Source organism: Marmota monax, unplaced genomic scaffold, assembly GCF_021218885.2.
Source record: "Marmota monax isolate L192 unplaced genomic scaffold, Marmota_monax_Labrador192_F-V1.1 WCK01_AAM20220418_F8-fsc00611, whole genome shotgun sequence".
Lineage (NCBI taxonomy): Eukaryota > Metazoa > Chordata > Mammalia > Rodentia > Sciuridae > Marmota > Marmota monax.
In genome coordinates, this window is record NW_026695053.1 from 224419 (window position 1) to 237928 (window position 13510).

The 13510-nt window shown below is 36.4% G+C and overlaps 1 protein-coding gene across 1 annotated transcript; it reads left to right on the forward strand.

Moving 5' to 3' along the window:
* Positions 1–671: 671 nt before the first annotated feature.
* On the forward strand, positions 672–1973 carry LOC124081563 (interferon-gamma-inducible GTPase 10-like). The gene has a single exon (XM_046427784.1). The coding sequence runs from the start codon at positions 672–674 to the stop codon at positions 1971–1973; it is 1302 nt and encodes a 433-aa protein (XP_046283740.1).
* Positions 1974–13510: the final 11537 nt, after the last annotated feature.

Below are 13510 nucleotides of genomic sequence, written 5' to 3' on the forward strand. Positions count from 1 at the left end.
ATATATATATATATATATATATATGCATAAATATATACATATATACATAAATAAAGAGAGAGATGTTTATGGACTCTTTATTCTGTTCCATTGGTTTACATTATAAGTCTTGAAGTCAGTTATAGCCACCCTAAAGGGGGAAGCACAGGTTGGTAGTTTCATCTTTACCTTGTTTCACTGCTCATATGTGCAAATATTATTTTTATTAAAAAAAATAACTAAAAGAAGATCAATAAAGAATAGCCTGGGGCTGGGCTATGGCTCAGCATTAGCACACTTTTGCCTGACATGTGTGAGGCACTGGGTTCAATTCTCAGCACTGCATATAAATAAATAAAGGTCTATCAATAACTAAAAAACATTAAAAATGAATAGCCTTGGCAGGAAAGTTTCTATAGAAAAATAAGACCTTGAAAATAATGAAGAATCTCTTCATCAAAATGAGCAGGACAAGATAAGGAAAAAGGCTTGCTAAGAGCCAACTTAACATGTAGGCCAGAAATCCTGGCAACATACATGAATAAAAAGAGATCGTTTCCCCAGTCACAATGTGGGACTAGGGCTGAAGTTCTGTTTTGCCTTAAGAGCAAAATCAAGATATTCCCTACTGTGCTAACTCTTTGAACTTCTCACTTCTGTCCTCCCCCTAGTGCCCTCTACTTCTCACAGCCATGGGTCAGGCATCCTCCTCCACAACCCCTAATAAAGAGGCTCAAGATTTTACCTTCAGCTGTGACAAGTTTTTTAAGACTTTCAAGATGGAAAGCAAAATCCTCTCTCCAGAAACCATTGCTTCAATTCAATCACACCTGGATGAGGGGAATATTCAGAAAACTGTTTCTGCAATTAACGATGCATTGAAAAATATCCAGAATGCCCCACTGAACATTGCAGTGACAGGGGAGAGTGGAGCAGGGAAGTCCACTTTCATCAATGCCTTGCGGGGGGTGGGGCATGAAGAAAAAGATGCAGCTGCCACTGGGGTGGTGGAGACAACCATGGAGAGAATTCCATATCAACACCCAAAGCTTCCTAATGTGATAATATGGGACCTTCCTGGGATTGGGACCACTAACTTCCAACCACGAAAGTACCTGAAGAAAATGATGTTTGGTGACTATGATTTTTTCATTATCATCCCTTATACACTCTTCAAAGAAAATGATGCACACCTGGCCAAAGCCATTGCAAAAATGAACAAGCAGTTTTACTTCGTTCGAACAAAAATCGATAGCGATATATACAATCAGAAAATATGCACACCTAAATCCTTCAATAGGGACAAGCTCCTGCAAAAGATTCGAGATGACTGTCTCAAACACCTGGAAGATAACAATATAAATGGTGCTCAAGTCTTCTTAGTCTCTAGCATTCACGTGTCTAACTATGACTTCCCTAACCTGGAGACCACTCTTCTGAAGGAGCTGCCCGCTCACAAGCGCTACATCTTCATGCAATGCCTGCCAAGTGTTACTGAGGCTGTCATTGATCAGAAGAGAGATTCCCTGAAGCAGATGGTCTGGCTGGAGGCCCTAAAGGCTGGAGCATCAGCTACCATTCCTATGATGGGATTAATCAATGATAATGATATAGAGAAGTTAAAGGAGACCTTAACCCTCTACAGATCTTACTTTGGGTTGGATGATGCATCACTGGAAAATATGGCTAAGGATTTCCAAGTATCCATGCAGGAACTCAAGGCAAACATTAAATCTCCCCATTTGCTCTCAGTTGACAGGGATGAATCCTTAGGGGAAAAAGTACTGACATATATTGAGAAAGTTTGCTCAGTCACTGGAGGATTCCTTGCCACTGGTCTTTACTTTAGAAAGGTCTTCTATTTACAGACTTATTTCCTTGACACTGTGGTCAGTGATGCTAAAGTTCTCCTTAAAAGGGAAGTTCTTTTCACAGACTCAAAGATCTCTGAGCAGAGCTTTAAAAATGGGGTAAGTGAAGCAGAGAGCCCCTGACTTTACCTCAGTGTTTTCATGGCACTGCAGACTGAAGAGATGGCTTAAGGATCTCTTGAAGCATCATGGCCAGGCTGCAATATTCTTGGATATGATCCTTCTTGGCAAAATAAAGTACAGGAATCTGGAATTGTATGCTAAGAAAAGAGAATATCTCTGTGTGCTGGTTATTTGTACCCAGGAAAGGCTCATTGAAGATATTGGACGCAGTGAAGTTTCTGGACACATAGCATATCTTCAAAAAAATTTTTTGAACAAATTTTTTACATAGCATGTTTTTTAGAGTTCCCAATATTTTGCTAAAAAGGTATCATTCTGATCATTTATAAGCCAATTAATGTTGATTCATATCTTTCTTGTTTCTTTTAGGATTATCATTTTATTTGGTGAATACATAAAAAGAGTAAATTGGGGGCTAGGATTGTGGCTCAGTGTCAGAGCCCTTGCCTGGCACATGTGAGGCACCAGGTTCGATCCTCAGCACCACATAAAAATAAATAAATAAAGGCATTGTGTCCATCCACAATTAAAAAAATATTTTAAAAAAAGAGTGAGTTGGATATTGTTTAATGGGAATGACCGAGAAACATTAGTTATACAAAACTTTCATCTAAAGTACTTTATTACAGGGGTAAGTGCACAAGATAGGAACTTGGTCCAAGGGTGTGCATGCTGGAGGCCTAATTACTCCTTGGTTGTTAACAAAGATCATTGTGTGCCTGAAGTTGAAATGGAATAAGAGAAAAGAGGATAGTAATAAAAATAAGTAGAAATAAAAAGAAATACAAAATTCCTTAAACAGGGCTGGGTTTGTGGCTCAGCAGTAGAGCACTTGCCTAGCACGGCAAGGCCCTGGGTTCAATCCTCAGCAACACATAAAAATAAATAAATAAAATAAAGACATTATGTCCAACTACAACTAAAAAATAAATGTTTTCTTTAAATTCCCTAAACATATGAAAAGATGTTCCATCTCTCATCTGATAAGAGAAATGTAAATTAGAAACAGAATCTAACCTAGATATAATTTCTCACATATTAGATTTGGAAAACTTACAAAGTTTAATTTTGAGTGAAAATTTAATTTCGTTTTACTCTTCTGGTATCAATAAAAAAAGATACAAAAAATCACATGGTCTATAATTAGGCTGGGGAATTACACATATTACATTGTTTATATATATTTAACATATATATTTACACATTGACTCAGTGGTCCTACTTTGAACAATCTGTCATAAAAGTTAGATAAAGTAGAAAAGGGTATTTGCTTGAAGTTATTAAATATGGCACTATTTGAAATAGGAAATACCGTAAACTATTCAAATATTCTAGTAGGGAATTGTACATCCATAAAATAGAAGCCTTGACAACCATACCAGGGAGTGAGGAATATCTTCTATATTGCTCAGATGTCATCTTCAGGACAGACTATTAAGTACAAAAATCAAGATATAGAAATATGTATATGGAATATCACTGCCAATCTAAGAAAGTTCAAAATATGAATATGCCTTCAACATACCTTAAAGAATAACAAATCCTCAGAAATCAAATTTAATAACCTTTAAGGGAAAGGATCATACTGGGTAGAGGGACAGTAGTAAAAGCTACATTTCACTTTAGCTTACTGTATCTTGGAACCATGCTAAAGTTTTATATACCTAAACAGCTGAATAATTAACCTTTAAAAACAATATTTATGAAATAGAAAATAATATGAAACAAATTAAGGTGGTTGGCATAACCAAATATAAGTTATTTTAAGATTATAAAATATTTTCATATGAGGCCTGGGGATATAGCTCAGTTGGTAGAGTGCTTCCCTTGCACATACAAGGGCCTGGGTTCAATCCCTAGCACCAAAAAATATACATATTAATATGAAAGTAAATTTCTAGTAGAATATATTCCAAGAACAGAGACAATGATAAAATAAAACTTACACTTTATCAGTAGCAATATTTATAATAATAACAATGATATTGCTTTACTGTGAATGTATTATACACATTAGGATAAAGCCAAAAAAAAAAGCAATTAGTTTAATGTCATTAAGTAACAAGACATTCAGAACAACAGACAAGAGATCCAAATGTAAGTTGAAATGCTGGTGCACATCTGTAATCCCAGACTCCAGAGGCTAAGAAAAGAGAATTACAAGTCCAAGACCAACCTCAGCACCTTACTGAGGCCCCAAGCAACTTAGCAAGACCCTGTCTCAAAATTTTAAAGAAAAAAAATTAAAAGATCTGGGGATGTGGCTCAGTGATTAAGTGTCCCTGGGTTTAATTACCAGTACCAAAAAAAAAAAAAAGATTTAAATGTAAAACAAAAAAAAAAATAATAATTAAAGTAAAAATAGGAAGTATGAATACATGAGATTTTATCTTTTTGTGTATAGTGGAAAAAACCTAACAGCAATGACTAATCCAGGAACAATGAACACTCCTGTCACCACCCAATCTGTGATCTTAGAATACCACTGCATATATGACTCTGGGACAGTAAATTGAACTTCTTAGTCTGATGCAATGAATATAAAATCTGCATTGTAAGGTTAGAAAATAAGGAAATTGTTGAAGAATGTTACAGATGTGACCGAACAACTCAGAAAACAATTTGAGATGGTACCACTAGACTAAAATGGGACAATTTGAGAATCTACATGTATAAGAACTGTAGGAAATTGAAATATGTCCAATCTGTTTTCATCAGCAAGGCCATAGTTAAACTTTGGTCAACTTTGAAGTATCCTAAGAAACCAACGCTTAATTTTGAATACTGGCATATAAGGGATTAAATCACATATAATAAGAATAAGTAAAACATAATATACATAGTAAATCATAAATAATATGCAATTGTATGTATAGTCTATGTGTGAATTTATATATTTTCATTTTCAGAACACTCTACCCCAAAAGGACTGGTATTAAGGGAGGTACCACTAAACCAGTGAAGTTGGCAGGAGAGAGCATGACCAGTATTTGAGAACTGGTTATTGTGAGGAATCTTGAGTGTTGTTATCAGAAACCCTGAAAAGCAAGCAAAGGGCTAGAATTTGGAAATATACACTTGCTGAGAGAGTTCCAACATCATAATCAGGAAATTTAACCCATCTCTGAATGAAAAAAAAAAGCAGAATTCTAGGAGAAAGAGCAAAAACTGTGAAGGAATCCCAAGATATCAGAACACAGTTCCCTTCTCTGTGTGAGTGTTTCAGTCTGAGTCAGAACTAGACACTGGAATGGTTAAAAAAAAAAAAAAGCCAAAACTTGGATGATATATTTGTTGACATGAACCAGACAGCACTGTGTAGGATTTAAAATGAGATTGTTGAGCTACACAAATGTAATCGTAAAAGTTATGAGATAGGCTAAAGATAACATCAGGGATAGAGAATAGAGACCTAGAAGGACATATTAAAAGGAAATTAAATTAATTGGTTTTTATTTAAATTAAATAAAAAATTAAATTAATTGCTTTATATTTCCTCCTACTTTGTAGAACATTGAGGCTATCATTTCAATAAACTGCTAATTTTTTTAATGTTTTTGTAATAGAAAAAATAAGGTCATTAAGATTTTAATGATGAAAGAAAATTGTGTTTAGTAGTCATGATTAGTTCACTATTCCTGACTTGGTAACAGCTAAAAGAAAGGGAAAAAAATGTTAAGCTAGCTGAGGACAGTGGTGCATGCCTATAATTCCAGTGGCTCAGGTCTCTGAGGCAAGAGGCTCACGAGTTCAAAGCTAGCTTCAGCAACCCTGGAGGCACTAAGGAACTCAGTGAGACTCAGTCTCTAAAGAAAATACAAAAAGGCACTGGGGATGTGGCTCAGTGGTTGAGTGCCCTTGAGTTCAATCCCCAGTACCGAAAGAAAAAAGAAAACAAAAGTTAAGAAGCTTTCTAATTACACTTCTTTCCTGATTGTGTGGGATCTTTTTGACAAAGTCTAAGCAGCAAGAAGTGACCACTCTCAGATTTGTAAAACATGTTAAATGAGCTCTGCATCATTTTGGCTCTAGTTTAGAACCTCTTAGAAGAGAAGGAGAAAGGAACACTATAAGAAAAATAGAGGCATTATTTGACAATTCTTTTTGTGTTTGTTTGTTTTCTTGGTGATGGCTGGGGATTGAACCCAGGGCCTTGTACGTGCGAGGTAAACACTCTACAAACTGAGCTATATCCCCAGACTTTTGACAATTCTTTTTATGAAATGAAGAAAAGCAAAGTCCTTGGTTCATATAAAATTTTGACCTCTTGGATGCAGAAGTAAACAACGTAAAGTAAGCCCAGGATAGGAAGGCACTCCAACTTGGATCTTGCAAAGTTTGTTGATGAGGAGGTGATCACAGGTTTTGATACGTTTCCCAACAGAGGTTATTGCATTGTGACTAGAATTGACACTCCTAAATAGTTAGGACTATGCTTTTGGTCCAGAAGTATCTTCTTTTACCCATGTTAGGAGATGGGAATAGGCCCCTTTTCCTAATCAGTTGGGGTCAGAAATGTGAGTGGCATGAAAGATATACAACCCTGTTTGCACATTCAGTATGTAAATGATTATTTATATAAATTGAACATGACGGTTTCGAGGATGTAAAAGCAACTGAGTGGCTCAAACTAACCTTTTAAATAAGAAAATTGACTGGAATAGAGATTATGTCAAATATATTGATGACAAATACAGTTTTAGAAAACTTTGCTTTGTATGCATATAAGTATATGTTGTGTGTGCATACCTAAGTTCCTAGACATGTTCCCTAACCCAAAATCGTTAAAAGAATTCACAACAATGCTTTATTTTTAAGGTTTAATCCCAAGGCAGTGAGAGTGAATGGAAGGATGAGAGGCAATGCAGATTGATAGTTTATACCGCTTGTCACTGCATAAAAATGAGTCACAGAGAGACAAGGCCCAAAACTCAGCAAGTGGACCTTCTCAATCATGTGGTGTATCTCTGCAGAGGCTCAGTGGACAAAGTCTCATGCCTTGCAGATTTCTATTGAGTGAAAAAAGAAAGGGATCACCTACTGTTTGCTATTAAAGTGTTAAAGAGGTATTTAAGCTCTGCTATTATTTTATTTAAGAGTAAATATATTGCAGAAAGAAACAAGTCAATTTTAGAAGAAATCTATCTGCATCTGATAAAAATGTAAGTTTGCAAGTAGCTAATATGCCAACTGTATTTCATGGTGGAAATAGGTATTCACTTTTTGCCCAGTATGAAACCCAACCTGCCATCATGCACCAAGGCAGTGTGGATGATAAAGACAGAATTCCTGACCTATGAGATCACTGTCTAAAGTTGTTGTTCATCTTCAGCTATGAAGAACATTAGCCCATGATTTCTTTTTATTTTTTATGTTTTTAGCAAACAAACTGGTGGAACCCTCTTTATTAGATACAGAGAGCCTGGCCCACACAGGGGACAGATAAGCTTAGTCACTGTGCCCAAGGACAGGGACTTCTAAGGGCAGGAATACTGTCCTGCTGAGACAGGCCTCACCCACTGCAGCCTGGTTATCCCCTATACCACATTTTCATGGGATTGGGGACATGTGAATCCAAATGTTTGTCTGTTTTTCCTTTCCTCGTGTTTCCATTTACTCTATGCTGGTTTCCTTATTTTGTCACTTGAGTAAATTAATCAATATAATGATACTACAGACAACTGCTCTATCAAAAGTTTTGCAAAATTCACCTACTGGAGAAAATAGGAAGTGAGAAAAAGCCATCAATACAATGAGATAAAACACCATAGTGGATTTGGAGACACCTTGAGGGGAGACAGCCCCTACTGGTTCCTTTTCCCATGGGAAACAGGACACCTTCTAGGGTGGCTGGGAAGAGGGTAGGGAAGGTTTGAGGGAGCTCTCAACATCAGAAGGGCAGGAGATAAAGAAATAAAATAAAGGCATAAGCCTGGAAAAAATAGAGACAGAGAGGTGACACGAGAGACAGAGTTACAAGGATAAAGGACAGCAAGACCACAAGGTATTACCAGATTTTGTCTCCAAAGGCTGAGTCTTTTTTTTCTTCTTCTCAGAATTGTGGAAACAATAATAAGATGGAGCAATGGTTGAGCAATAAAAATTTTTATTCTTGGCCAAGAACTAGAAAAGTGGGAGATAAACTTGTAAATCAACTTCCTGCCCCTTGGGCATCAGTAGGGTAAAATTGGGTAAAAGAAAAGAGGGGAAAGAATAGACTAGTAAGGGGGAGAATATTTATATCTTTTCTAGGTATGTGCTGAGATTTTCCAGGAATTTGGGCACCACCATTTTGCTCCTTTTAATAGTACTCTCAAGTCACTGTCTTGGAGTTTTAGTCAGCTTTTTTGTTGCTGTGACTAAAAGACTTGACGAGAACAATTTTAGAGGAGGAAAAGGTTACTGGAGGATGCACAGTTTCAGAGGTCTCAGTCTAATAGACAGCAGGCTCCTTTCAGGGCTCCAGGTAAGGCTGAACATCATGGTGGAAGAGTGGGGTGGAGAAAAGCAGTCCACATGATAATCATGAAGCAGAGAGAGAGAACCAGTCACCAGATACAAAATATATACCCCAAAGGCATGCCTCCTCCAGCCACACCGCACGTGCCTACAGTTACCACTCAGTTAATCCCATCAGGGGGATTCATTCATGATTGAGTTAGGGCTCTCATAATCCAATAATTTCTCTTCAAAATCTTCTTGCATTGTCTCACACATGAGCTTTTGAGGACATCTCCTATCCAAATCATAATATAGGGCAATTGTAAATGGTCATGGCACTACGGGTGGCATTTAGCATGCAGATGGAGTTATGCTGAAGTTAGAGGTTGTCTGGCAGCCATTTTAGATCCAACCAGTTTCAGCTAGACCACCTGTAGAAGAACTTCTGGGTTATAGGCATCCAGACATCAAAGATGAACAAGATCAGGGCAGGGTAGAAATTCAGCTAGGTCACCTAGAGAATTTCTATTGAATCTCATCCAAGCACTAGCTCTTAACATTTGATAAAGGGTAAAATTGTATCCGATTTTTAAGTCTCTGCTGCACATATTTCCATCTAAGGGCAACTTTTGGTCATTTTGATTTGTATAGAGGTCACAAAGGCCCTCTTTCATCCAGGCCCAACCTAGATCGGGGTAACTTGTGGTTTGGGGGGTTTCTTTGTCTGTTTTTGTTTTATCAGTAGAGGAGTTTTTGGACACATCCTTTAACCTTGAGAGGCAAGAACAACTCTGGAAATAAGAATTTATTAGTCAGTGTTACAATATATTGTTATCCTTTTAACTACAGTTAGATCAGAATGTCTTTGTGTGGACTGCTTTAAAGAGAGACATGCTGAAAGCATGTAGTCTCAGTCTATAGAATTAATCCTTTAAACTCCATGTTTCCACCATTCATATATGCCTGCTGTCTAACATTCCCCTTCCCACAAAGAACTAGAGAACCTGAAGCATCTTAGAGAAGTGGACACCACTGAGTTCTTTCTTCGGCTGCTTCCTACTGGTGAGGACCATAGGCCTTGGAACAGGAGTCTCCCATCCTTGTTATCTGTCAGAGGGACATGAATAATCAAGGTAAGTTAGCATCAGGGCTAAGAGATCGATGGTAAAACTCAGGAGTGTTTGAAAATGAATGGTATTAGAGTGGCAATTGAATCCTGACAGCCTGGACTGATTGAGAGAAGCAGTGAACAAAGAGTTAAGTTCATAATTTCACAGTAGTATATGAGAGCAGAGTATGATTTTTTTCCAAATAATTATTTCCAGAAATACTAACAACTTTTTTTAACCAAGATCCAAGAGGTTAGCAGATCTGTTAGATCTGGCTAAATTGACTCAGTACAAACTTTTGATTTTGGCAGAGTCTTTTGTGATAGTTATTATCAGGCATGTAAGCCTAAGAATCCTTTCCTTTATAACCTCCTGGCTTTATTTAGTTTAGGATAGGGCTGACATGAGTGACTCCATCTTTTATTTTTTAATTGCTTCTTTTTAGTTATACATAACTAGTAGAATCCACTTTGACATAATTATACAAGCATGGACTATATCTTATTCTAATTCAGATCATAGTACCTCTCCTTTCCTTTTCCTTTCCCCTTCCCCTGCTCCCTTCTCTCTATTAAACTTTCTGCCATTTACCCGTAGTTATTATTTTTTAAATTAATTTCTTGTTTGTGTACATAATGTTGAGATGCACTGTGGTGTACATATACACAGAAAATTTATGTCAGATTCATTCCACTGTTTTTTCTTTCCCTGTCCCCCTTCCTTCTGTTCATTCTCCTTTGTCTAATCCATTGAACTTATACCCCACTCCCCACCTTATTGTGGGTTCACTTCCACATATCAGAGAAAACACTTGACCTTTGGTTTGGGGGGATTGGCTTATTTCACTTAGCATGATAGTCTTCAGACCCATTCATTTACCAGCAAATGTCATAAAGTCATTCTTCTTTATGACTGAGTATTATTCCATTGTGTAAACATACCCATACTCTCTTTATCCATTCATCTGTTGAAGGGCACCTAGGTTGGCTCCATAGCTTAGCTATTATGAATTGAGCTGCTATAAATATTGATGTAAATATTGTGTAAATATAAATATTGTAACTATGTTGTTAGAGTCTGTAAACAAGTCTGGATGACGCCTGGCATTTTGCCAGAGGGTGTGGTTTGTGAAGTAATGCCAGCGAGCCATTAAGTGTGGAGAAATGTTAGAGTCTGTAAACAAGTCTGGATGGCGCCTGGCATTTTGCCAGAGGGTGTGGTTTGTGAAGTAACACCAGCGAGCCATTAAGTGTGGAGATTCCTTGTTAGTTGACTGCTATATCTAGTTTATGTTAATTAGATAAGCTGTGTGGAATGTATAAATACCTCTGTTGTCCTACAATAAATGGCTCCCACTCCTGCTGTATCAATCTACACAAGTTGCTCGTCACCCCCCAGTTATTTTGCTGCAGCCGGACTGCGGCAGAATGTCACTGTGGTATGCTAATTTTAAATTCTTTGGATGTATCAAATAGTGGGATAACTGGGTCAAATTGTGGTTCCATTTCTAATTTTTTGAGAAATATACATACTGCTTTCTAGAGTAGTTGCACCAATTTGCAGTCCCAATGTATGAGTGTTCCTTTTTCCCCATCCTCACCAATACTTATTGTTACTATACTCTTTCTTGATAATTGCCCATTCTGGCTAAAGTGAGATGAAATCTCAGTGTAGTTTTAATTTGCATTTCTCTAATTGATAGAAACGTTGAACATTTTTTCATGTATTTGGTGACTGTTCGTAGATCTTCTTTTGAGAAGTGTCCATTTAATTCCTTTGCCATTTATCAACTGGGTTATTTGTCTGTTTGAAACTTAACACCCTATCTGAAGTACAGGTGGCAAAGATTTCCTCCCATTCTGTAGGTTCTCTCTTCATGCTCTTGATTGTTTCCTTTACTGTAAAGAAGCTATTTATTTTGATACTATCGCATTGATTGATTTTCTTTTTTGATTTTACTTTTTGTGCTTCAGGAGTCTTGTTAAGTAAGTCTGTTCCTGAGCTGACGTTTTAGAGTGTTAGGCCTACAATTTCTTCTAGTAGGTGCAGGGTTTCTGGTCTAATGCCTAGGTCCTTGATCCACTTTGAGTTGCATTTTGTACAAGGTAAGAGATTGGGGTTTCAATTTCATTCTACTGCATGTGGATTCCCAGTTTTCCCAGCACCAACAAGATAGTGCCTTCAACAAGAGGCTATCTTATCCTATGTATGTTTATAGCACTTTATGGCATCTCATAAATATAGTAGGAGATGACTGCATTTATGTGGGTTTGTCTCTGTGTCTTCTATTCTATTCCATTGGTCTACATGCCTATTTTGGTGCCATTTACCATGCTGATATATATAGATATACAGATATATAGATATATAGATCAGTGTATATAATTTAAGGTCTGGTATTATGATTCCTCCTGCTTCACTCTTCTTACTAAGGATTGCTTTTGCTATTCTGAACCTCTTATTTTTCCAAATGGATTTCATGACTGCTTTTTCTATTTGAAGAACATCATTGGGATTTTAATAGGAATTGCATTAAATCTATACAGTGCTTTTGGTAGTATGGCCATTTTGACAATACTAATTCTGCCTATCCAAGAACATGGGAGATCTTTCCACCTTCTAAAGTCTTCTTTCTTTCTTTAGTGTTCTGCAGTTTTCATTATAGAGTTCCTTCACCTCTTTTGTTAGATTGATTCCCAAGTTTGTTTGTTTTAGACACTATTATGAATGGGATAATTTTTCTAATTTCTGTTTCAGCTAATTCATCCTTGATGTATAGGAACACAATTGATTTGTAGGTGTTAATTTTGTATCCTGGTACTTTGCTGAATTCATTTATAAGTTCTAGAAGTTTTCTGGTGGAGTTTTTTCAGTCTTCTAAATATAGGTTCATGTCATCAGCAGAAAGAGTGTGAGCTCTTTTCTTCTACTTACAATACCTTTCATTTCTTTCTTTTACCTAATTGCTTTGGCTAGAGTTTCATGGACTATGTCAAATAGAAGTGGCGAAATAGGCATCCCTATCTTTTTCCAGTGTTTAGAGGGAATTCATTCAGTTTTTCTCCATTTAGAATGATTTTGGCCTTCGGTTTGTAGTATATAGCCTTTATAATGTTGAGGCATGTTCCTTCTATCTCTTTTTTTTCTAGTGTTTGCATGAGTGGATGCTATATTTTGTCAAATGCTTTTTCTGCATCTATTGAGAAAATCATGTGACTCTTGTCTTTAAGTCCATTTATGTTACACCAAAAACTTTTAAAAATACACTTAATAGACCCAAAGATATTAACATATAGACTTTTTGAAAAGCCAAGTATACTTCATATTTATCAATCAATGTAGTATTTTTAATTTGCTTATAAATTGTTTAGATGTTTTATCTTTATCATGGTTTTTAGATTACCCATAAAAATCAAGATACTACACAAGCATAGTTAATGTTTTAAGACATTTTTTTCTATCAAAGAAAAACCTGATAAGCCATGGACATTGAATTTTAAACATCTTAACAGAGACAAACCCAATCCTATTTACCTGCCACCTAAAAATAAAATATGTAGGTAAATAATTTTATAGACATCTTTACTGTTATCTTACCAACAAACTTAAATTAACTTATTTGTCAAAGATTTAAGTCACATGAACTAAAAGGCCTTTAGTTTTATGTCCCTTTAAATTTATGATTGGTGATGGGGATATGGCTCAAGTAGTAGCGTGATCACCTGGCATGCATGAGGCACTGGGTTCAATCCTCAGCACCACATAAAAATAAAATAAAGATACTGTGTCCACCTAAAGCTAAAAAATAAATATTTTTTAAAAAATTTATGATTGCTTGGTTATCTATAAGCCAGTTTGGTTCCATGTAAGCACAACATCCAATCCATGTGTACACAACTATACATAAAAATAGGCAGAAAACGAAGACGCACAAATGTGTGTCTGCCAGAGATAGTGAGCCCTCAGGAAAAGGAAAAGTTTAGGTTT